Below are 22702 nucleotides of genomic sequence, written 5' to 3'. Positions count from 1 at the left end.
GGCCCGCTCTTGTCGATGACCTGCTGCACTTGTGTGACAAGGACCGAGGAAACCATCCACCGGCAGCATCCACTGTGGGAACCGTCAGGTACGACGAACCATGGAACTGACTCGAGATGCCGCGTGCAACGCCTCGGCAGTCATCGCCCTCCGTTCGGCTCTTCGTCTGCCTGGTCTTCGTGCAGCGCAGAAACAAGCTCATAGTCGGTGGTGCTGGCTGCTGCGCCCCCATCACCGCCCCCTTCCCACGCTGTTCCCCTACTGCCTGTTAGTGTCAACGATGCCGTTACTGCTCTGCGACGTTGCTCGAGTTGAGTGCCGCTTGTGCTCCTCGCGAGGCCGCTAGCGCCCCGCCGATCACGCCTGGCGGCTGAATGTCAGCGCGGGTGCCATCGCGATGACCCAAAATGATGGGACGCTTACATGCAGGCAGGGGAGGGAGCCTGTCGCCGCTGGTGGAAGCTTCCCACAAGGATCCGGCGGCCTGTCAGCACGCTAAGTTGGCGTTGAGCGGTATCCATCCCGCGCGCGGCGGGGTTGAGGCTTGGGAAGCGCACTCGCTCGCAGGACGAAGAACTGGGCAGCGAGCGTGGGCTCCCCTCAGACGACAATGCAGGACCAGCCACGAATTGTGAGCTTCCTCTTCAGGTTGGTTGTGCACAGCTCGACCGAACAGGCGTGTTCGTCCACAGCCGCCGGCGCCCCCTGGGGATGTGGTCAATCGCACTGCCCGAATGTTGAATCCGTCCTTGCCTTCCTTTGCCGTGGAGCTATGTAGATGAGCCATCAACTAGGCCGACTAGTTACTTCGTATCAAAGCCTCCGCGATGGGCACATGAGCTGTCGATGCAGGTTGTCTGTGCGTTGCGCTGGTGGCTTTCGTTCGATCCTTCACACAACTGCCCTGGCCAATGACCACCCAAACCCTGTCATCGCACATCGGTTACGAAAGCGTGAGTGCATACAGTGGTTCACCGACAGTATCGGGTAAAGAGATGCGACGTAGGATTGGATCGGATCGGACCAAGGATCTGCCCGTAGAGGAGAAGACTAGCGGTCGCTTGCAGTTGCATACATTCATGCCAGACGAACAGGCACCACACTCATGTGGCATCGAACTGCTTGCACTACGTACCTCATGGCTGGCGCTCGTCCTCACATGGCAAGAGAGCCGAGCCTCTCAGTAGTAAACGCGCCTAGTGCCCTTGCATTACACACACAAACGCTCGGCTCGAAAAAGTGACACACGACCTGTTGGCGTTGCTTGACGACCTAAACACAGAACCTATCCGCTCATGAGCAAACCACGAAGTAGGCTACGCTCTATTGCCTGCTCGATACACATACGCAGCGACTTCTAGGATCAGCGCATTCTGGAAGATAGAATGAGGTACCAGTCGAAGTGGCTACTCGATCCCCCCTCTTGGTGTCGGTTGTTGCCTCGTTCACAGTCTACGAGGCGAGACGGACGCATAAAATGCTGTGAGAAATTGAGCGCTGCTGTACGCATTCTAGTTCGTCAGGCGAGGTCTAAGAGGGATCCAGAGTTTCCCACGCAAAAAGAACCGATACCTCGGCCGGACTCTTCTCCCTTTCGCAAGGTCCAGTGCTGGAGAGTTGGGTATTCCAATCATGGACTCTGGTCTTTTGATTGTCATTGAGCGTCTTCGTTTCCTGTTGTTGTCCGCTTGTACTCGTTTCATAAGACGTGCAATTGGGGGGAGGGGGGGGGGAATTCTCTGAGCATGTGTCCAAGGATGATGTTGGTCACCCATTATTGGGACCGACCGACAACTCTATGGGCCCGTGCTTGCACACTGGGAGGCCCCCTCGTTCATTGGGATTGCTGAAACAAGCACGCGTCACGGATCGTGAACCTGTTTGCCGCAGCGTGTCGGCATGGACTGCCGAAGGATGTTGAGTTTGGTTGACTCCTGTGGCGGGTGTGAGTGCCTGTAATTGACGGCGTTTAGCGCGTGCAGAGTTCCACAGTTGGGCGAGTGCTCGCTCGGCACCTCGTCCAATCCGAGCTCGGCGCCTCCAACCTCACCTCACTCAGCTCGTCTCTCAACATCTCCCTCCAACCTTACCGTGAGCGATGCGAGACCTCACTCCTCTCTCGCCCCGAGCTCCAGTCTCTCGTCGCACGTACATGGCATGAGCCCCGTGGGGCCGACGTCGCCGCCCCGCCGCACCCGCCCGCGCGACAATGGATGCCGCCAGCTCCCCGCGGCCCAAGCAGGCTGCCTGCCTCGTCTGCCGCCGCAGCAAGATCAAGTGCGAGTGGACGCCGCCCGACGGCCGCTGCAAGCGCTGTGTCCAGCTCGACTGCGATTGCGTGCGGCCCGACTTCCACGCCGGCAGGCAAAAGGGCATCAAGAAGTGAGCGGTCCCGAAACAGCCCTCAGGTATACAGTCAGTGGCTGACGGGACCGATAGCAAACGCGTCGGCCTGGACAAGGCGCTGTACCAGATCGAACAGGCCGTCAAGCGAGCCAGGGGAGGACAAAAGCACAGCACCGACGATGCCAAGGTCATGACGCACCTGCGCGACCTGCTGGGCGGAGCTGTCGACACCGCCGAGACATCGCCCAGCCAGGCGTCGGCGTCTCAGCAGCGGTCCCACGGTGACACCGAGGAGACGTCGTCCAGTGGCGATGATGACGACGGCGACGGCGAGGATACCGGGGGCGCCGCGTCCATGGCCAACAACTTTGTGCACCGCACTGAGGAAAGCCTCGCAATTGACGATGCCGAGAACCCCCTGCAGCTGCTCGCCCGTGCCTCGTACATCCAGCCCTCCAGCGACTCGCGTAGTAGGCCGTCGCCCCAGGTGCGCCAGAGTTTCCACCAGAGCCCGGGGCAGGCCGACGAGTCCGCGGCTCTCGAGGAATTCTTCACCTCGACGCACGTGAGCCTCGATGTCGGGGATGACATTGATCCCATCACGCTCGGCCTGGTCACGCAGGAGGAGGCAGAGACTCTCTTTTCTTAGTGAGGCGACCATCCGCCAGTACGCAGGTGTGATTGCGATGCTAACTACCACAGCTTTCATGCCAACCTGGCACACACGCGTTGGGGGCTGGACCCCAGGATACACGGCGTCTCGTTTACCCGTGGGCGCTCCGCCTTCCTCTGCGCGTCCGTCATGGCCGCCTCGGCCTTGTTCATGCCCTCGGCGGCGGCCCTATCCAAGAGGCTTTCGAACCACGTCAAGGCACTGGCGCAGAGGGTCATGCTCCGCAGGCACAAGTCGGTCGAGATTGTCCTCGCCTTCATGATCAACATCCCGTGGATGTTCCCAGGCCAGCACAGCACGGATGACGAGGCATGCGTGTACATCTCCATGGCCACAAGCATCGCCATTGATCTGTCCCTCCACAAGGTTTTGGTGCCGACGGAGCTGCTGCAGCAAGGCTCCAAGCTGACCCTCGCGCGCGGCGAGTGTCTCGACACTCGCATGGCCCTGGCCCTTGACGGCTTTCCGGACGTCGAGCCGTGGTCAGACACGGGAAAGCTGCTTCTGCGTAACAGGGAACGATGCTGGATCTCCTTGTTTGTTCTCGAGCGAGGGTAGGTGCTCTGTTCTGCCCAGACCGGCACTCGCGTGCGAGTCTTCTGACCGTCATAGCATGTCCCTCGCGCGAGGGCGGCCATTTGCTGTGCCCGTGACCCGGGTGATCAAGGACTGCGATAATTGGCACCGCACATCCCAGAGCGACGTCCAGGATGGCGCCCTGGTATCCATGGCCGTTCTGCGGAGGAACCTGGTAAGCCCCTGCCGATGGCCGGATTCGATGAGCGCTGACTGATCCTCACAGGACGGCCTCTTCAGCACCGTGCGATCCCTTTGCGACGGATCGCAGAATGCGACGAGCGACGGGTCGCTGATAGCGCAGTCGATACAGGGCTCCATCGAGCGCTTCTTCGACCAGTGGCTGACGGAATGGGGCGCCTCCATCGGTATCGGCCCGCAGCGGCGTCTGCCACCCTACGTTGAGATTCTTGTGACGCACACGCGCCTGTCCGCCTATGGAGGCATCATCAACCACCCCACGGCGCCGACCGAGGTGCGGCGCTTCTTCCGGACTGCGGGGCTGTCGTCTGCCCTCAACGTCATGAGGGCCGCTATTCAAGGGGAATCCCAGCTACAGTCGATGCCCAACAACACGACCATCATGATCTCATTCGCGGCATGCTTCGCCCTGACGCTCAGCGCCTACACGACGGGCAGCTCAACGCTGGCTCCTAGCATCAGGAAACTGATCGACGAGGCGGCGGGCGTGCTAGAGCGCATTGGCACGGTGACGGAGCATCGCAATGGGCTGTCACTGCTGTACGGCAAATACTTGCGGCAGATTGTCCAAAAGGCAACCGTCGCGGGCGTTTCGGCGCCGGCGCACCAGGCAAACTCGGCCGCCGCGCCCCAAATGGCCGTCGGCGAGCCCGTGGCGGCGCAGCCCAGTTTCATGGCACAACAACAGCTGCTGTGGCCGGAGCCGCTGCAGTTCTCGGCCATGTCGGACGACCAGATCGCGCACGTGCTGAACCAGCCGGGCAACGAGTTTGAGCCGTCATTTGGCGGCCTGTCGTGGGCAGACATGAACAACTTTGACTGGCTGTACTGGCCCGAATTTTGAAATCGAGTTTACCTGATCTATGAGGAGACATACACAGCTGCAATGCCCGCATCTGCCGCTACAGTTTACAGGTCGCCGCGTCCCGAGGAAAGAGTTGCAACTGCGTGATCTTCCGCAACTGTTCCATGAAGACAAAGGTGAGTACCGTGTGCGGCCTTGACTGGGTCAGCGAACGCGCTCAGTGTGGACTTGGGAAGGAGGCGACTAAACGCACGTCAACCGCAGCCAGGCGGGTGTCCATCCCTTCATGAGGAATCGCGGGCCCTCTTCCCGCAACCCCGACCGGATCACTCGAAGGAGACTCTGCGATAAGTCAGCTGCTGATCCTGACAACGGCGTGCTACCTCGGAGTCTGTGATAACGCTTACATCCTTGCCTGCGCTGTTCTGCATGCGGCTCTTCAGCACGTCGGCCGGGGCGCAAAGCGTGGTGGCGACGGTGCCAGCAGCGAGCGACGACAGAACGTGCGTCGCGATGTCGTCGTTGCGCCCCGCGGACCGAACAAGATGCTGCTTAGCGGATACATACCTGGAGCGCATGAGCATCGCGTCCGACGGCGTAGTATTTGATGCATGTGACGACTCACGTTGCAATCTGAGAGACGCCTGACGGGCTGGTCAGAACACTTGATACACTTGGCAGAACATGTGCGACGAGAAGCTGCTACAGGCGACGAACTCATGAGGATACTCCGGGCCACGTTTGGCGCGAGGCCCTTGGTAAAGGCGCGGGCGCCCTCGTCGGTCCAGACTCTCACCATGCCGACGAGGGCGTTGCCGTAGCGGAAGCGGTCCTGCGGAGACTTGGCGCCGTCGGCGCACATGCGGACGAGGACGACCTCGGTCGGATTGCCTATGAGACCTGCGAGGCCACCGGCGAGCCCCGCGCAGGCGACGTTCCATGACAGCGGGAGGGTCTCGCGGCCGGAGCACTGGAGGAGCGACGCGGAGAGGGAGGCGTGGATGCCGAAGCGAGCGGTGGAATAGGTGCCCTGGCGTAGGATAGACGCAGAGAGGCCAGCCCAAAGAGAGGGGATGCCTGGCGTGGTGAGCGGCGACAAGACGGAGGGAGGGAGGTGTAAGAGTAAAGGGAGGGGCATACCGTCGCGCGCGGCCAGGCGGGACATGGTGCGCAGCATAGTGTCGGTCGACTTGAGTACCTGCATGCGGCTGTGGTGGGAGACGTCAGCGCTCGCCCAGCGCCGTCGACGTGATGCCATTGAATGAGCAGGGCTCGTTCATACTATTTGGTTTGGTCCAGCGGATGTGCTGCGGCCGTCCATCAGCATGGAGATGTGCAGCAACGACGGGGTATTTATGAGATGGAGAGACGCACTGAAGCACACAGCCATGCATGCCGCGGCGCCCCTTGACCGTGTAAGTTGGCTGGTCGGTGGCAGCATTCAGCGGTAGCAGCGTGTCACTTACCCCAACCAGAACGGCTCCCTTGGCTTGGCCATTGTTCAGGGCGTTTCTGTTGACACTCGCGTGATGGTGATGATGATGATGCAGCACCGCAGGCGTTCAAAGGCACACGCAGGCCGTACTGTCCGGTCTCATCCTCACCAGGCAGTCTTTGCTGCACCTCCACACCACGTGCAAGTCATTATGCATGCCCAAGTCTAGGCCCGACCTCAACGACAATACCGCCGCCGCCGCCGCCGCCGCCATCGCGACCCGACGTCCTCGGGAGGCAGTTGTGTGTCGCCGTGTGTATGTACGTGGTCGGCGTCACTACTGTGGGCCGGGTGACTTGACAGCGCAGTGGGGGGAGCGATTCGGCGCGCAAAAGTAGACGCCGACGCCGACGCCGACGCCGATGCCGCGGCTCATGCCGTCCGTCGTCACTGACGTGTGTGGATGAAACTCGGATTGAGTACACGCGCCTGCCTTTCTCCAATGCCGAACCACCGGAACCCTCCATCCTGCTCTGAGGGACCGACGGTATATCTGACTTGATCCAAACGGCGTCATTTCCCCCCCCCCTGCGCGTGATTAATTAGGCCATGGGACGAGGCGACGACCAGCAGCTGCGCACGCACAGATTGAGAGAAGACGCCTCCGCCAACCCGGGAAGAAGAAGAAGAGGACGAAGCGACAGCGGTACCGGTACCGCCAACAGCAGCACCAGTATGGCGAAGCTCTCGCCGTCGCTCAAGTCGCTCATCAACGCGCCCTTTGCGCGGCCCGGCCCCGTGCCCGCGCCCCGGGGCATCGCCGACGTGTACGCACGCATCGCGCGCGAGGCGGAGCAGCACCGCGTGGGCACGAAGCCGTGGCTGGCCATTTCGGTGAGAACAGACAGACCCCTTCAATTCCCCCAAATCCCCCCATTCACTTGAATTTTCTTTTCTTTTCACCTCACATGCGATGTATCGAGTTGGCAGAAATGACGGCAGCTGACACACACATTATTTGCTCTCACGCGTGCAGGCCGCCGCGACGTTCACGCTCAACTCGCCCGACTCGCTGGCGGTCCTGCACCGGGTGGCCACGGAGCGCGGCGCAGCGCCCGCCCCCGCGGCGGAGCTGGTGCGCGAGGTCGGGCTCAAGTGCATCAGCTTCAACGGCATCCCGCGCACCATAAACTGCCTGAACGCGTTCCGCGCGGCGCTGCCCGCGGACGTGGCGGCGCGGCTGCACGACCGGCCGTCGCGCGTGCCCGCCGCCCGCGCTCCTGGGGGGGAGGGCGACAATGGTGGAAGCCGCGACAAAAACATCAACTACAACGGCGACAAGAACTACAACGGCAACGACGTCGACGCGGTGGCGCGGCGGGCGCGCGCGCTGTGGGACTCGGTGTACGCGCCCTTTGAGGACAAGCTCATCGAAAAGCTGGCGCGCGCGCACCCGGACCTGCCGGTGCACATCCTCAACAGCCACTACGGGCCGCTGCTGAGCGATCCCGCGGGAGGAGGGCGGCGGCGGCAGCAGCAGCAGCCCCAAAGGGACGACAATAACAACAACAACAACGAGAAGAAGAAGAAAGCTGAGAGCACGGTCGACGGGAGGAAAGAAGGAGCAGCAGACGTGGAGGAGGACGGGACGACGACGGCGCTGGCGCGTACGGGCCGCGTGCTGACGAGCGCCGTGGCCGTGGCCTGCCTGCGCGCGCAGACGGGCGTGGGGCCGCAGGTGCTGTCGCACGTCTTTGGGCTGCGCAAAGCGTGGGAGGACGGCACGTGGAGGGGCGACGGCGGCGGCGGCGGGGCCGGGGATGCCATCGTCGACGAGCACGAGGCGCGGTGGCTGGCGGGCGATGAGGGGTGCGAGTGGCTGCTGAGGAGCGTGGACAGCATCGTCGAGGCGTTGGGCGGGAGCACCTTTGCGGGGGGCCATGAAGCGAGGGGGTCGAAGCTGTGACGGACGGAGGTGTCGTCAGGTCAGATTTGGGTGGTGTAGATGTAGATGTCGTTGAGTGTTATGCTGTGTGTGTATAAGAGAGGCTGGCTGCATATATCGGGCATAGGCAGGGATGGGGGGGGGCAAAGTAACGACGCTCCTATAACATGTATGAGAGAGAGATGGGTGCGTCATGACTGTTGATATGAAGAGACTTTGCTTCTTCTAGCAATGAACAGCCATATATATCAACGTGTCACCAGGCATGATGCGCGCAACGAATGGCAAGCAAGTGGAAAGAAAATATCATCCATGTCGCACGACAGCCTGCCTGAGAGGAGCGCCTTCCCCGTCTAAATAAAAAGTGTCAAGACCAACTCCATGCCATGCCATGCCATGAGCAAAAGCCACACTGCCGCTTCCTCCTCCTTACTCCATCGTCTTGACGTCGTCGGCGACCTTAAAGTCGGCCTCGGTCTTGCTCCGCACCTCGTCGATGCTGACGCCCGGGGCCAGCTCCGTCAGCGTGAGGCCGCCGTTTTGGCGGTCGACCTGGAAGACGCACTGTTTGCACGCGAGAGTCCATGTGTTAGCATTGGTGTTCGTCGTCTCCCCCGGAGAAAGAGAAAGGGTTGAAGCATGAAAAGGGAAGCAAGAACGGGGCAGGGAAGCCTACGAGATCGGTAATGATGGTGCTGACGCAGCGCGCGCCCGTCAGGGGCAGGGCGCACTGCTGCACAATCTTGCTGGACCCGTTCTTGGCGACGTGCTCGGTCGCGACGACGATCTTGGTGTTGTCCGGGTTGGCGACGAGGTCCATGGCGCCGCCCATGCCCTTGAAGACCTTGCCGGGGATCATGAAGTTGGCGAGGTCGCCCGCGGCACTGACCTGGAGGGCCTGTATATGATGCGGACGCATTATATCGTTAGCGATTCTACCGCACACATGACACGATTTTGCTCCTGCGATAGATGCAAACAGAGAACCAACAGTAGAGACATGAAGAGAGATGGAGTGTGTGCATGTGTGGAAAGGGGGAGGGCACATACACCCAGAATCGACACGTCGACGTGCCCGCCGCGAATCATGCCAAACGACTCGGACGAGTCAAAGCACGACGCGCCGGGCACCAGCGTCACCGTCTCCTTGCCAGCATTGACAATGTCGGCATCGACCTGGTCGCGCGTCGGGTACGGGCCCATGCCGAGGATGCCGTTCTCGGACTGGATCCAGACGGTGCGGCCCTCGGGGATGAAGGTGGCGGCCAGCGTGGGGATGCCCACGCCCAGGTTGACGTAGTAGCCCTGCTTGAGCTCCTGCGAAGCGCGCCGCCCGATGCGGTTGCGCCGCTCCTGCGCCTCGTCGACCGCCTTGTTCGTCTTGTCGTTGGCGTCGTCGTCGCGCAGCTTGAGCACCTCAATCTGCTTGTCCGCCGTGGCGGGCACGACGCGGTCGACGAAGATGCCCGGCAGGTCGACGGCGTTGGGGTGGATCTCGCCGACCTCGACGATGTTTTCGGCCTCGACGATGGTGAGCTTGGCGGCCTTGGCCATGAGGGGGCCGAAGGCCTTGGTGGTGTATCTGTACGACGGAGAGCTCTGTTAGTCTCTCTCCCCGTGCCGTGTGTGTGTATGCGTATGTATGTGTGTAAGTCATTTGATGGGCAATGCTCACCGAAAGACGCAGTTGCCCGCCTTGTCGACCTTCCAAGCGCGCAGGATGGCCACGTCGCCCGTCAGCGCCCGCTCAAGCAGGTACGCGCGGCCGTCAAACTCGCGCGTCTCGCGCGGCTTGCCCTTTTCGAGGACGGTGCCGTTGGGGCCGAGCCGGGTGGGGATGTCGCCGTCCTGAAGGAGCGTGTCTGCACTCTTGTGTCAGTCGTTGTTCTTGCCCTTTGCCTTTTCATGTTTCATGATGCTATTCTTTGACTACGCAGCGTGCTTTGCCCCCCCACCCCCCCACTCACAACATAAACATAAACGGGAGAGCGCGAAGGAGATAGATGGCTGGAAAGGGAAGAAAGGGACCAAACTTACGCGCTCCCGTCGGGGTGAAAAAGGCCGGGATGCCCGCGCCGCCCGCCCGCAGCCGCTCCGCCAGCGTCCCCTGCGGACACAGCTCGACGGCCAGCTCGCCCGTCAGGTACTTGCGCTCGAGAGCCTTGTTGTTGCCCAGGTATGACAGGATCAGGCGGTCGACCTGTCCGGCCTTTGTGAGGCTCGACAAGCCGCCGAGCCCCTCCATGCCGGCATTGTTGGATACGGCGGTGAGCGAGTGGAGCTCCTTGACGCCGCGGCGGTGCATGGCCTGGATGAGGGTCTCTGTGGTTTTCCATAAGTCAGTTTATTAACGTCACTCAACACATCACGAAAGGGCCATAGTAGAGGAGGCTCGCGCATAGAGCAGGAGGAGGATGAGCGTACCGGCGACGCCGCACAGGCCAAACCCGGAACTCAGGATAGTGGAGCCGCTGCGTACGTCGGCGACGGCCTCGTCGGCAGAGCCGAGAACCTTGGAGTCTCTCCGCGCCGAAGGTGTTGACGACGGCTGTGAGAAGCGTATCGCGGTGGTGACAAAAGTCCGCCGCGCTGTGGCCGCCGGGCGGAACTTGACGCCGGGGGCGGCGCCCAGCCGGACGGCCACGCGACACACAAGCGTGGGACCCATGGACGGCCTCATGGTGCGTGTGTAGTCCGCTCTGTGTCGGAGGAGAGTTCCGTAAAGACCAGTAGCACGTAGTTTAGGACGGAGGGAGCTTGGGAGTTGAGGAGAGTGAGAGGGAAGGAGGGATGGAAGGAAGCAAGACAAGCAGGGCAAAACACGAGCAGCAGCAGTAGTAGTAGTAGCGGATCAGGTTCGCGAGAGCTTCATCCGAAGGGCGAGGAAGGGCGGGCTTCACCTCCTATTTTTGTATTTATAGGAGCGCGGCCGGCAATACCTTCGTATGGGCGAGGGAAATAACCGAAAACCCGCACCACGCCCGACAAAGTGGACACGCGAGAGCATTCATGTCTGTCCCCTTGCCGCCGAACCCATCAATCATTCCGGCCGCCCATCCTTCCATCAATCAAGCAGTTCATGCGGTGCGTGGGTGGGAAAAAAAAAGTGGTGTCGTCACGTCACGTCGGCGAAGCTCCGCCGGCCGGAAGCTGGGAAGCTCAACCCTAAAGATCGGGGCGCCGCCGGTAAACCCGGACCCGGTCCAACGGGGGGCGGGCGCCACTTTTTTCTTTTTGGAGGGGTTGTTGCTGTGTTGAACTTGGCACTGGCTGTCAGGCAGGCACGTTGTCGGTCAATCAATTGATGACAGGGTCATGCGCAGGCAGGGGTTCGGTCCGCTCTCGCTAACTCACTCGCGTTGCCCGCTCATGCCGCCGCGCGTGTGTGTGTGTTTGCGAAGAGCAGCCGTCGTGGCCGGCCTGAACGGGGCCCAGAATAAGCGCCGCAGTTTTGTACCGGAGCGCAGATCTGGGCCCCGGGCATGACGCTTGACGCAATGCGTGGCTGATGACACTGCCACCAGTCTGTCCATCACCACCACCGCCACCACCACCAAAGCAGCCCGCCGTGATAACATGGTAGCTTCCCGTACAGTCCCCTCCCCAGCGGATCGACATGCTTCCGTGGCTCTCCTGACAGCAACTTTAATCCCCTCCCCCTGGGTGACCATGATTATCCTTTCTCCCCGCAAATCCCGGCTCCTCTCCTCTCCTCTCCGCCCCCTCCCCCACAGATTTGAGATCCGATGGCTGGGGTTGGCGGATTAGTTTCCACCTCGCACTATTGCTACGTACTGCTACTGCTACTACTGCTACTATAACCTCCTGTTCCTGTCGTGACAGCTGGCGGGCGGGCCTTAAAGGGGGACGTCTCGCCCCTCCCGATCTCCTCCGCCGCTGCCGCCCCTCCGTCCCCGCCCCCTTTCCCCAGACTGCGTGCGACGCTGCCCGTCCGAGACGTTGACAGAGTGCGACGCTACTGGCCCCCTTTGTCCAATGAACACCAAGTCCGACTCCGAGATGGAAGCCAAGGCCGAGCACGCGGAGCTCAACGCCAAGGACCACGAGGCGCGCCGCCGCCGCGAGCACCTCACCCGCCGCGTGCTCCTCAAGACAGACACGAGGTAAGCAAAGCAGTTGGAGGAGTCGCGCGCGAACTGCGTGGGAAGCCGCCCGCTCCGTAGTACCAGCGCTGACCGCGATTGTGTGTGATGTGATTGTAGGGTCCTCCCCGTGCTGGCGCTCCTCTTCCTCTGCTCGTTCCTCGACAGGACCAACGTCGGCAACGCCAAGATCATCGGCCTCGAAAAGGACCTGGGCATCAGCGACCTGCAGTACACGCAGGGCCTCGCCGTCTTTTACGCCACCTACATTGCCAGGTGCGGACGCGCCCCCTCGCTCGTACACTCTCTGGCGCACAAGCCCACCCGCTGACCGCTCTCTCGCGCCGCCGCCGCCCCGTCTCGCAGCGAACTCCCGAGCAACCTCGTCCTAAAAAAGGTCTCGCCCAAGATATGGCTCCCCTGCCTGACGGCCGCCTGGGGCCTCGTCACCATGTGCTTGGGCTTCGTGCGCGGCTACGCCAGCTTCGTCGCCGTGCGCGCCGTCCTCGGCGTGACCGAGGGCGGCCTGCTGCCCGGCATGGTGCTGTACCTGTCGGGGCTGTATACGCGCGGCGAGCTGGCGCTGCGCATCGGCATCTTCTACACGGCGGCGTCGCTATCAGGCGCCTTTGGAGGTGAGTCTAGTTTGCCGACTCCTCGATTGTCCTGGTCCGCGAGATTGATGATATATGGGCGCAGGCCTGCTCGCTAGGGGGCTGTCCGCCATTGGACCCCGAGGCGGACTCGAAGGCTGGCGGTGGATATTTATCATCGAGGGCCTCCTGGTGAGTTTGGTTCTAGGCATTGTACCGCGCCGGATGGAGCGGACACTGATGGCAGTAGACCATCGCCGCCGGAGCCATTGCCTTCCTCGCGCTCCCCAACAGCCCGGCCACGGCCCGCTACCTCACGGAGGAGGAGCGCGAATGGGCCATGAAGCGCCTGGCCGGCAACGGAGACGACCGGTTCGAGTACGTCGTCGCCACCCACAGCGCGAAGAAACAGCTCACTAACACTATGCTTCGTAGTCTCGCGCGCGAGCGAGAAGAGCGTTTTCAGTGGAGCGAGGTCCGCCGCGGCGTCTTCAACGTCCAGGTATGGCTGTCGTCGACGGCCTACTTTGCCATCCTATCGGGGCTGTACTCGTTTGGACTCTTTGTGAGCGAAGCCCCTTCCCTTTGTTGTCGGTGTCGGTTCGTAGGAGGGACTGACTGACCGGGTGCAGCTGCCGACCATTGTCAATGACATGCACATTGCCAACAACGCCAACGAGACGCAGCTGTGGACGGTGATCCCTTACGCCGTGGCCACGCCGGTGACGGGTGTGTCCCTCCCCAGATTACTCCTTTGACGAGACTTCACATTCTATCCTCGGCTGACCCGTTCTTCAGTGCTCGTTGCGTTCCTCTCGGACCGGCTCAAGCGGCGCGGGTCGCTCATGCTCTTGGTGCTGCCCGTCGCCATCGTGGGCTACGCCGTCATCGCCAACGTCACGGCCGCGTCGCCGCGCTTCGCCATGACGTGCCTCATGGCCATTGGGCTGTACGCGGCCGTGCCGTGCGTGCTCGTCTGGAACTCGAACAACTCGGCCGGCCACTACAAGCGCGCCACCACGTCGGCGCTGCAGCTGGCCGTGGCCAACTGCGGCGGCTTCGTCGCCAGTGAGTTGAGCTGGACCGTGATTTGATTCGATTTGATGCCCTCCCTTCCCCCCCCTCCGGTCACCCCTTGGCCCTATCCAGCTGACGGCAGACTGTGTTCACAGCGTTTGTGTATCCCGCCAAAGAAGGACCGTACTACCACAAGGGTCACACCATCATCCTGGGCCTGCTGTGCTATGCCTGGGTCGCGTGAGCATCCCGTCCCGTCCCGCCCCTCCACCATCACCACCCCCTTTTTCGCGTCTGTCCCCCTTTTGCACGGCGCCGCGTGACTATGAGACCTTGTCGCTGACGGTTTTTTGCGTTTCTTCGTTTTCGTGCTGTAGCGTGGCGCTCAACGTCTTGTGGTGCGTCAAGATCAATCGGGACAAGAAGCGCGGCCGGTACGACGAGTTTGCGGGCTTGGGCGACGACCGCGACCCGGAGTTTAGAATGGTGCTGTAGAGCGTTGAAATTAAATTGAAAGTGATGGCATGGAAAACAAGAACCCGTGAAATGAATGGTTGATTACGTGACCTGTTTTTCGTTCATTTTTTATTTTCATTCGCAGGCTGTCTGTAGTTGCGTGCAGACGGCCACTTGCATGTGCGTGCACGCCCAGGAAGTTCGTTGGTATTGGGTGGTAATACTTTGTGTTGGCATACTCACTTGATCAATATGTTGTGCCACTTGAAGAAATCGGTGACGGGAACCCAACCAACACCTGTCGGATCGATCGAGCACGGGCATCTTCACGGCGTACGTCGTACAATGTAATTTTACTTTTTTTGGAATTATATCATGTCAGTCACAATGAACTGACTGGATGGCATTCATCGTTGGACATGCGATTTTCGTCACATTGCGACCGCCCCGAGTCTAGGGTAGCGGCCGTCTTTGGTTAAATAACTACGAAGTATCACTGATGTGTGTGTGTGTATAATCCAATGACGCCAAGAACGACATGGAGGCCTCGACCAACATCTCGACTCCCGCTCTGGACGGACCGGAAAGACTCGACCGGGCAGATAGCAAAGAATAGTACCAAGTGGATGCAAAATTATGAGGCGAGCCATGCAGAGGATCTGGCCCCTGCCCGTCCCCCAGTGTCCCCCCCTGATGTCTGGTGGGCAGTGCTTCGAGACGACAGACCGACAGGGAGGGACCTATGGATCTAGTATCCACCGCGCGGCAGCGGCGGCGGGATTGGTAATGAACGGATCCATGCGGGTCCCCCTGCTGTGCCGGCCATCGGATGCACCCCAGTTCCCAGCAGCTGTCGTGACACGGCATATTGACGCTACTTACTTTGTGTGTACGTCTGGAGCGACGTAGTCGCCGTGCCGAGGGGAAAACAAGATTAGAAATTATAAAAAATTAAACATGAGAACTCGCTGTGGAGACCGAGACACCTCGAAGGCAGAAGGTACTAAAAGGCAGTAAGTAATAACTAACTAGGTACTAAGTAGGTACCAACAAATTAGTAGCCTTATTAAGCTGTCAGAGACGGGCCGAAAAGTACCAGCCGCGGCTGGCGTTATAGCGTTGATTACAAGACTGCTGCGCGCGACTGTGTCTCTCTTTGTGCCGGTCATCGCGGCGGCGCGTCTCTCGTGTTTGTCGGCATCGACATCGACCGGGGAGAGGGAAAAGTGGCTGGATTGATACCCAACGATTCAAGATGGGGATAAAACCAACTGCCGAGCGTGTGTGCGCGCGCTGTGTATGTGCGCATTGGATAACATATGTGTTTCTACAGGTTGGTTATGTTGCATGATGGATCGGGCGATCAGTGCGATCCCGAATCGTGCCCGATTGACTTACATGCGGTTGCTGAGTTGGGGGGACCGCGACTGTGGGTTTGTGATATTGAATCGTACATACATATGTTGATGTAGGAAGGAAGCATGCATGTCTGCCGCTTCACGCACGATGCGAGCCGCCATCGTATCAAAACGCACGATGGAGCCCATGTGCCTCCTAATGCTGCCTCCTTTTGCACGTCCCAAGTTACTATTTACCTCGAGCTTCCTTTGTACAGGACAGTACCGAGCACGTACCTACCCGTCGTCGGGCGGCCACCGACCAGCCGCATGTCTCGCAGCCACCATCAAGCACACATCGCGGGGGGGCGGTGGCGGCGGCGGCGGCGCGGGCACGGCCGGCCCAGAGACGAGCGAGGGGACATGGGACCTGGCGCCAGCCGCGATCAGACCTTTTCTTCTTGGGGGAACCTGCTGGGCCTACTAACTAACTCCGCGCGTGTCGGGGCACGCAGGGGGTCTAGCCTGCACCTGCAGGTCCTAGACAACATTGAGTGAGTGGCACATTGTAGTAATACATGTAAGCGGCCGGCGCAGGTTAATGTTGGTGTGTGTTTGGCTGTCATATATTTCCCAACGACTTTCTGATAGGTACTAACTTACTTCGTAGTTGGTTTCGGTGTCTTTAGGGCCTTTTTGTCTCCGCTCGGCGCCCGGGATTCATCCCCCCCCGCGACGATGGACGACTAACAACAACAACAATAACGACGGCGACGACGATCCGCCGCCACGCAAAAGACGCCTTGCCGCCGCCTTGCCGCCAGGCGGCCGCTGCTGTTGGCGGCGTCTGCCTAAGCCGCACCGACTGCTTCATAGCAAAACGTCATGATCGTCGTTGCTGAAAACACTCGTAAACAACAGCAACTGGCCGCACAGTTGTAGAACCCACCGGCACTTGTCGTCCTTGCTCTCTCTGCCCCCTTTGAAAGTGTGCTGATCACTGCCCCGTTGATGAGACGCGCTGCAAACTATCGGCGGGCCACTGTCTCACCGTGCTGGCTGGCGTTCGTTGTACCGAAACACTTTTTTTCTCGTGTGGTCTCAATTGCGCGCGGGCGACGGACGGGTGTACTACCTGTCAAGCGTGTCTGTCATTGTTCCCCTGCCGGACGGAGGAGTTGTGGAGGAGCGCTCGCCCGCGCGAGGGTCCGCGACCCGCCGAACCTTGTGAGACACTGGACAATTGTCTGTCTCTTGTCTTGCCACTTTTTTTTTTCTTTGGTGCCAAAGTAGTAGTACTACTAGCAAGAATATACTAGCTACTGGTACGTAGGAGCGGTTCTCTTCACCCCTCACCGACAGATGACAGCACTGCCGAGAGCTACTACTATTGTCGGTCGAGAGGGGGAAAAGCAAAGAAAGCAAGACCGGCAAAAGATTAGCATGTCCGGGTTTTCCCCATTGTTGGAGTGGAGGGGGCTTTATGACTGAACTGCATTTGATCCTGAATCCTGGGAGTTGCTTCTTCTTTGGTCGGAAGAGGCCCAGCCGAGTGGCGACGCGCAGTGGGGGTGAAGGAGGTGCAGCAAGGGAGGATGCATAATAATAGATGAGTAAATAGCTTGGTAGGTAAGTTAGCCCTGCGCTCAACAAAAGAGAAGAGAAAGGAAATAAACACCTGCGCTACTATGGGCATGTGGGCTGTGCGGCGGCTCGGCGAGGAAGGGAGCGAACGACCGAGTGCACGTTGACGATAATCGTGATGACGAGTTACTAACGTTAGTTAGTTCTTAGTAGCGCAAAGAGGAACAAGAAAAAAAAGCAAGAGCGCCTCGCAAATTGCCCGCGCGCCAAGGTGTCTGATCGCAAGAAGGATTGCGGCCCAGGGAGAACAGCTCAACAACTCAACTACGAATTGAACCTACCTCACTCACACCAAGTACGAAGTTACTACGAGGCAACAATTCGCAAATTGTCGTCATGCTGTGCGGTCTCGCTCGCAAATATGGCCCATTCTCATTTGAACAGCCCCAGCGGTAATGCATTGCCTGCCAACATGACCTGCACGTCAATCACACGCCGACTCCCTGTTGAGTCGCATCGTATCGTATCATCCATGTGCGCAGCCTCACCCAGGGATGTCACTCACTTACACCCGGCACGGTCCAGCTGTGTCTGGGAGTGAGGGACAGCAGGCGCAGATGATCATCACCAGTTGGGAGTCGGCTCTCAACTGCGAACCCCCCGGCGGAACTCGCATATACTACTTACAACCTGAATGCCATGCATCGAGTCGGCAAACCACATACTACTGTCAGACAGTATCGTGTATGCATAAGTCACACAGCTACCAGCAGCAGGCAGGCATCGGCAGATAACTACTACTACCTACCGTACCCACGTCCCGGGGTAATCGTCGCCTGAATGGCATGATGAGTGAGGCCTGGCGCCTGCCATGCAGCTTTCTGCATCGTGCATTTGTACTTCGTACATACATACATACATGGTTATCCGCTTTACGCACCTCCATGTCCCCGCCCCCTTGGCTCGCTCAACCAACATTGCTTTTTTCGCCCCTCCCTCCATCAGAGACAACTCCCGGCCGCAGCGCCCAGCCAGCGTCGCAACCCGTATGTAGTATACCTAGTAGTTACGTAGGTACTTTCTTTTGCGCCCCTTGTCTCTGCCGCGCCTTACCCCTGGCCCTAGTCCTTTTCCCACGCGCGGACCATCGCCGGTCCTCACACACTCTCTCTACCTGCCCTCCTCCCTTGCGAGAACCCAACCTATCGCTTCCTCCCCCACCACACGCCGCCCGCCGCTGTCAGCTCCCGCCTCGCGCCTCTCCCTCGCTCAGCCTGCCGGATTGGCCTGACGCCCCTCCCTTCCCTTCCATCTCCCCCACACTCCGTCCAGCGACCAACCTCACGTCGCCGGCCGGCCATCCGGCCGTTCGCCCCGGGCGTGCCACAGGGACGCCGCACCGGCTCCCAAAACGCAGGGCGATCGTCCGCTGCCCTACCTCCCCCCCGGTCCCTGGCCTAATCTCTCACGATGCAGCTTGTGTCTTACCCTCGCAGCTCCGCGGACGTCGACACGAGGAGAGCGTCCCGGGCTTCTGCTCTCCTCGGCGAGACAGCAAATCTCCCCCCTTCCTCGGCGCCGTCAAGGTGTCGTCCGTAGTTGTAGTGGCAGGGTGGGGAGGGGATCCGAGCCATGGCGGCCCTGTCGAGGGACTCACCTCTGGTCTTCGCTCGGGTTGCTTTGGGGGGCCTCAACGAACGTCCAGATGGATATAAAAGGAGCCCTCGATCCCTCTCAGATCCCATCTTCTTCTCTCCTCATCCACTCAAGCATCCAGTCTCAAGCATCTCCAGCGCCTTCTTTCGCTCAACAGCATCACTTTCGTTCCTTCAACGACCTAATCCACCCCCAACAACTTTCAAAATGAAGTTCTTTGTCGCTATCCTGGCCCTTGCTGCCACCGCCATCGCCGCTCCCACCGAGTGCAAGAGCTGCCACAAGGAGCCTTCCCACGAGCACAAGCCTGAGCACAAGGAGCCCAGCAACAACAAGGTCGGCAACGTCTGCCAGAGCCACCAGACTGTCGTGTGCCAGGGCCAGGGCAACGGCGGCCTCCTCTCCCTCGGCAACATCCTGCCCGGTGCTCTGGGCCAGAGCTGCTCCGGTGGCGACGTCTACTGCTGCTCGCACGACGATGTCAAGCAGGTAAGGCCAATGCCACAAAACTCGAGCCGGTATAGTAGAGCAATTCCACTGACTGAACAACTCCCGCAGACCGGCCTCATCAACCTGGACCTGAACGTCCAGTGCTCCCTCACCCGCTTGCTGTAAGCGCCGGAGCCTAATCGGAAGCTTGTCCTCGCCGCAGAGGCCGGGTGAACAAAGGCCTGGTGTGCTTGTGCTGGAGCTTAATTCGTGGTCGTCTCTCCTGGTCGTCCGCGGACGGTGGACCGGTGCAGCAGCCCTGTTCAATACAGGCGCGAGCTACTTCTTCTCTTCTTGGCTCCTCGTCTTGTACTTAGATTTTCATTTAATCACATATTAGGAGGAAAATGATAATGTTCCCCTGACTATCTTCAAGTTCCTTGATCACAGCTCCCGTGATTGTTTCTATGTGGTGTTGTACTGGCCCGTCTAATGCTTTAGAGAACATGTACAATCTATCCATCGGTCTCGCTCAGTGCATCCTATTGCATGATACAAGAATTTCTCGTCATAGTGCTAAGCATTGCCACTCATGCATGACCTCGAGGCTTGCTATGAACCCTGTGCTGTACGCCGCGCATGTAATCCGCCATCCGGAGTTCTTCAGGAGACAATCCTTGATATGTAGACATGAAGCAAATATTATGGAACCTAGCGGTGAACCCATTGTGCGCAGGTTCATGCTCGGCGAGGCACAGTTTCTCCGAAAAAGTTGGCTGAAGGACTGATTCATCACGGACTGAAGCCGTGGCTGTACAGACTAAGAGTTGAACATATACGTTAGTCATGGCCTCATCACCTTTTTCAGCTCAAACACCTACCTCCAGACAACCACGGAATGGAATCGTCGCTTGAAAGTCCAGTCATAGTTGAGTTTGACCGCTGAGAGAGACTATCTGAGCGTTTCGCTGGAGTTGACAGATCCGCCTTTGACGATTGCTGCTCTGGGCATAGAGGAGGAAAAGCTACCAAAAAAGAAGAGAACGTTAGCAGGACACAAATGAGTCTAACAACGAAAGGAAAAAGACAGTTCTCACTGATTGGGGCTTTCAGTTTGTGCTTCTCGCATATTGACAGTGCGACTTGAAGAGCTTCAATCTCTGTGTTCAGGCCCGATATGTTTAATTCGAGCGTCGCCGGCTGTCCGAGAAGTCGGGAGACTGCGTCGGAGTCGAGGTTGCTCGCGATAAATGTATGCACCATGGATGGAATCTTCGACACGAGACATTTTTCGACTGCCAGTACTATAACATTGTCGACAAAAGTATGCATTGCCATCTAAAGACATGATTAGCGGAATTTGTCAGGCACATTCGTGGGAGTGATGACTGACCTCGTAGTATACCGCCATCATCTCCACAGCCTCCAGGATGCCATTCTCGCCCCGATCTGATTCTACACCACGGCTCTCGACAGGGCGAAGAGACTGTCTTTGGACCAATCGCGCTCGAAAGTCGTCATCGGCGCAGATCATGTCTCCATGTCGGTAATGCCACAGCAGCTCGCTCAGCTTCTCCGAGAGCTCGAGTGCAATCCGATTGAAGAAAGGCAGAACAAGCTCTATCATCATGGTGTCGAAACCGGACGTATTGGCACCAAAGACGTGCCCGAGTGCCGCTGTCACGAAAGTCCTGACAGCGTCCGCAACCAAGTCGATGTGGCGCCTTGCGATGGCATACCACTTGCAGGACTGGTCGCGAAATAGATCCAGACTGAGTCTGTGACTGACAGAGCCTGGTACTTGGCTGACGGAGGATGCTGATACAAACTCGGGCTTGATATCAGACAGTGATACCATTTTGGGAGACTCGACTTGAAACATATTGACCCAAGGCACCATTGACTCGTGAAGCTCGTCAGGCTCCGACGGCTGAGTGACCGAGGCTTGATCGCATTTGACGTTGCAATGTGCCCCATTGGTTTTCATGACATGAACGAATGCCCGGCTCAGTGTGCGGATGATGTCTCGCAGTCTTCGCGTGTCGGGGACGGGAGGGACACCGCTGTCGTCGCGGAAATAGCCGTGATCGTATTCGCCTTTCGTGGCTGCTTGTGCGATGGTGCGGAAGTCGTTGGCGATTCCGCACAGGTAGTGAGTCTTCTCTGCGTCTGTGCTGAGTGACTTTTGGAGTTGCTCCAAGTCACTTCTCTTGCACTTGAGGATGGAGGCCCCCTTCGCAAGGAGGTTCGGCAGATTGGCATGCAGCCGACCGGCATACAAGACGCTCAACTTCGGAATGAGACTTGCAAAACCTTGATCGTAGTCTGAAATTTGAGGCAAGTGTTTCTCGATCTGTGCGGTGGGCATCTGAGGCTGAGGCGCGGATTGTGCCTCCACGCCGTGTGTGTAGATGCCATGTCTCGGCGGACTCGGGAGAACGTGCCACTTCTCCGTCGCGAGAAATCCGTTTTGGCCGTCGTGAAAGATCTTGAAAATCTGCTCGTTGTGCGGAGAGTCGATTGGAATGAGATCGGCCTTGGTAACAATCGCCAGGGTCCGCTCTCCGTTCGGATCAATGAGCTTGCACAGCTTTAGGGCCGTCTCGCGCTTGTGGGTGCTGTCGGCAGGCACGGCGATGAGTATGATAGCGTTCCTCTTGCACATGTATTCCTTTGCAATCGAAGCAGCACTGTTCGTGAAAGAGCCTCTATCGGAGTTCGGAAGGGAATTCAACCCAGGCAGGTCGACGAAACCGATGTGCCCAAAATGGGGAGCGCCAACGTTGACCTGCAGAGCCGTTACTGGGGCAGCGCCAGCCAGCCTCTGCCGCTCCATGAAGAGTTTGACCTGGCCAAAGATCTCGTTTACCGCCTGAGAGTTTGTTTGGCGGCTAGTCATTCCTGCAAGCGGCACGAATGTATTCGAGCCCTTTTCTTTCACCTCGACGGTGATGCTTGCCTCGGTGCTCGTGCGGAGGGAGAGCTCGAGAACAGAGTTTGTAAACTCGACTCCCGTTGCGGGAAAGTCGATGCCGGAGAAGGCGTGAAGGATGGAGCTCTTACCAGAGCTCCGATCCCCGACGACGATGATCTCAGGGAAGGCGTCGATGTCAACCCCAAGCCGATGCAGGTTGTGGATGGTGCAGAGGAGCTCCTCATGGTCTCTGGCAATCTGAGCCAATGGCCCTCGAGGGTAAGAGCTTGTCGCCATGGACACGATGGTGAAGACGACGGCCTCAGCGTCTCGGCTGGAACGATGATGGGATTAGGTGAGGTGCAACGTGCGGGCGTGCTGGCAGACATAGATGCCTGATGTGAACGCGTTTTGAAGTGTGCGGAAACTGGGCAGCAAGTCACGTGTAGAAGAACTGCCAGTCTCTGTGAGCCTGCTGTTCAGGCACTTGTGCTGAATGGAGGCACTGGGCAACAGGACAGATGTTTCTCAGCGGGGATCGGGCGACAGCTGCGGCCAGCTGGCGTCGCGTTCCGGCACCTGTTCAGTTCCACGCACGGCTGCCAAACGCAGATCCATGGAGAATTTTTCGG

At 59.1% G+C, this 22702-nt stretch overlaps 7 protein-coding genes across 11 annotated transcripts; 4 read left to right on the top strand and 3 right to left on the bottom strand.

The window, feature by feature from the left end:
* Nucleotides 1-2040: 2040 nt before the first annotated feature.
* JDV02_008402 (uncharacterized protein) lies at nt 2041-5185 on the top strand. Its single transcript, XM_047989996.1, has 5 exons — nt 2041-2382; nt 2440-2994; nt 3049-3573; nt 3632-3770; nt 3822-5185. Exons 1-5 carry the CDS (start codon nt 2210-2212, stop codon nt 4638-4640), a joined length of 2211 nt encoding a protein of 736 aa, XP_047846002.1. The 5' UTR covers nt 2041-2209; the 3' UTR covers nt 4641-5185.
* On the bottom strand, nt 4615-6608 carry JDV02_008401 (uncharacterized protein). Of its 2 annotated transcripts, XM_047989995.1 has the most exons (9): nt 6068-6608; nt 5976-6007; nt 5884-5908; nt 5742-5809; nt 5319-5678; nt 5227-5245; nt 5009-5168; nt 4855-4943; nt 4615-4795 (listed from the first exon to the last, which is right to left on the bottom strand). In XM_047989995.1, exons 1-9 carry the CDS (start codon nt 6097-6099, stop codon nt 4699-4701), a joined length of 882 nt encoding a protein of 293 aa, XP_047846001.1. In that variant the 5' UTR covers nt 6100-6608; the 3' UTR covers nt 4615-4698. The 2 variants fall into 2 exon arrangements, with proteins under 2 accessions (XP_047846001.1, XP_047846000.1); XM_047989994.1 differs by having other exon boundaries at nt 5884-6608.
* A 12-nt stretch (nt 6609-6620) lies between these two features.
* JDV02_008399 (uncharacterized protein) lies at nt 6621-8318 on the top strand. Its single transcript, XM_047989993.1, has 2 exons — nt 6621-6930; nt 7073-8318. The coding sequence occupies exons 1-2, from the start codon at nt 6646-6648 to the stop codon at nt 8000-8002; spliced, it is 1215 nt and encodes a 404-aa protein (XP_047845999.1). The 5' UTR covers nt 6621-6645; the 3' UTR covers nt 8003-8318.
* Nucleotides 8127-10696, bottom strand: JDV02_008398 (3-oxoacid CoA-transferase). The gene is made up of 6 exons (XM_047989992.1): nt 10406-10696; nt 10019-10303; nt 9657-9843; nt 9032-9563; nt 8658-8879; nt 8127-8545 (listed from the first exon to the last, which is right to left on the bottom strand). The coding sequence occupies exons 1-6, from the start codon at nt 10659-10661 to the stop codon at nt 8411-8413; spliced, it is 1617 nt and encodes a 538-aa protein (XP_047845998.1). The 5' UTR covers nt 10662-10696; the 3' UTR covers nt 8127-8410.
* Nucleotides 10697-11510: 814 nt separating this feature from the next.
* JDV02_008397 (uncharacterized protein) lies at nt 11511-14224 on the top strand. 4 transcript variants are annotated; one of them, XM_047989989.1, is made up of 10 exons: nt 11511-12105; nt 12205-12360; nt 12451-12719; nt 12784-12869; nt 12928-13055; nt 13113-13242; nt 13310-13406; nt 13476-13745; nt 13850-13934; nt 14072-14224. In XM_047989989.1, the coding sequence occupies exons 1-10, from the start codon at nt 11978-11980 to the stop codon at nt 14187-14189; spliced, it is 1467 nt and encodes a 488-aa protein (XP_047845995.1). In that variant the 5' UTR covers nt 11511-11977; the 3' UTR covers nt 14190-14224. The 4 variants fall into 4 exon arrangements, with proteins under 4 accessions (XP_047845995.1, XP_047845997.1, XP_047845994.1 ...); XM_047989991.1 differs by having other exon boundaries at nt 13476-13934; XM_047989988.1 differs by having other exon boundaries at nt 12205-12719.
* A 3916-nt stretch (nt 14225-18140) lies between these two features.
* JDV02_008396 (uncharacterized protein) lies at nt 18141-19556 on the top strand. Its single transcript, XM_047989987.1, has 2 exons — nt 18141-19216; nt 19286-19556. Exons 1-2 carry the CDS (start codon nt 18704-18706, stop codon nt 19340-19342), a joined length of 570 nt encoding a protein of 189 aa, XP_047845993.1. The 5' UTR covers nt 18141-18703; the 3' UTR covers nt 19343-19556.
* Nucleotides 19557-20519: 963 nt separating this feature from the next.
* JDV02_008395 (uncharacterized protein) lies at nt 20520-22367 on the bottom strand (the record flags this gene model as incomplete). Its single annotated transcript, XM_047989986.1, has 1 exon — nt 20520-22367. One exon carries the CDS (start codon nt 22365-22367, stop codon nt 20520-20522), a length of 1848 nt encoding a protein of 615 aa, XP_047845992.1.
* Nucleotides 22368-22702: the final 335 nt, after the last annotated feature.

The sequence above is a fragment of the Purpureocillium takamizusanense genome, chromosome 8 (genome assembly GCF_022605165.1).
Source record: "Purpureocillium takamizusanense chromosome 8, complete sequence".
Taxonomy (NCBI): Eukaryota; Fungi; Ascomycota; class Sordariomycetes; order Hypocreales; family Ophiocordycipitaceae; genus Purpureocillium; species Purpureocillium takamizusanense.
Note: the sequence above shows the minus strand (reverse complement) of the source record. Positions and strands in the feature narration are given on the sequence as shown.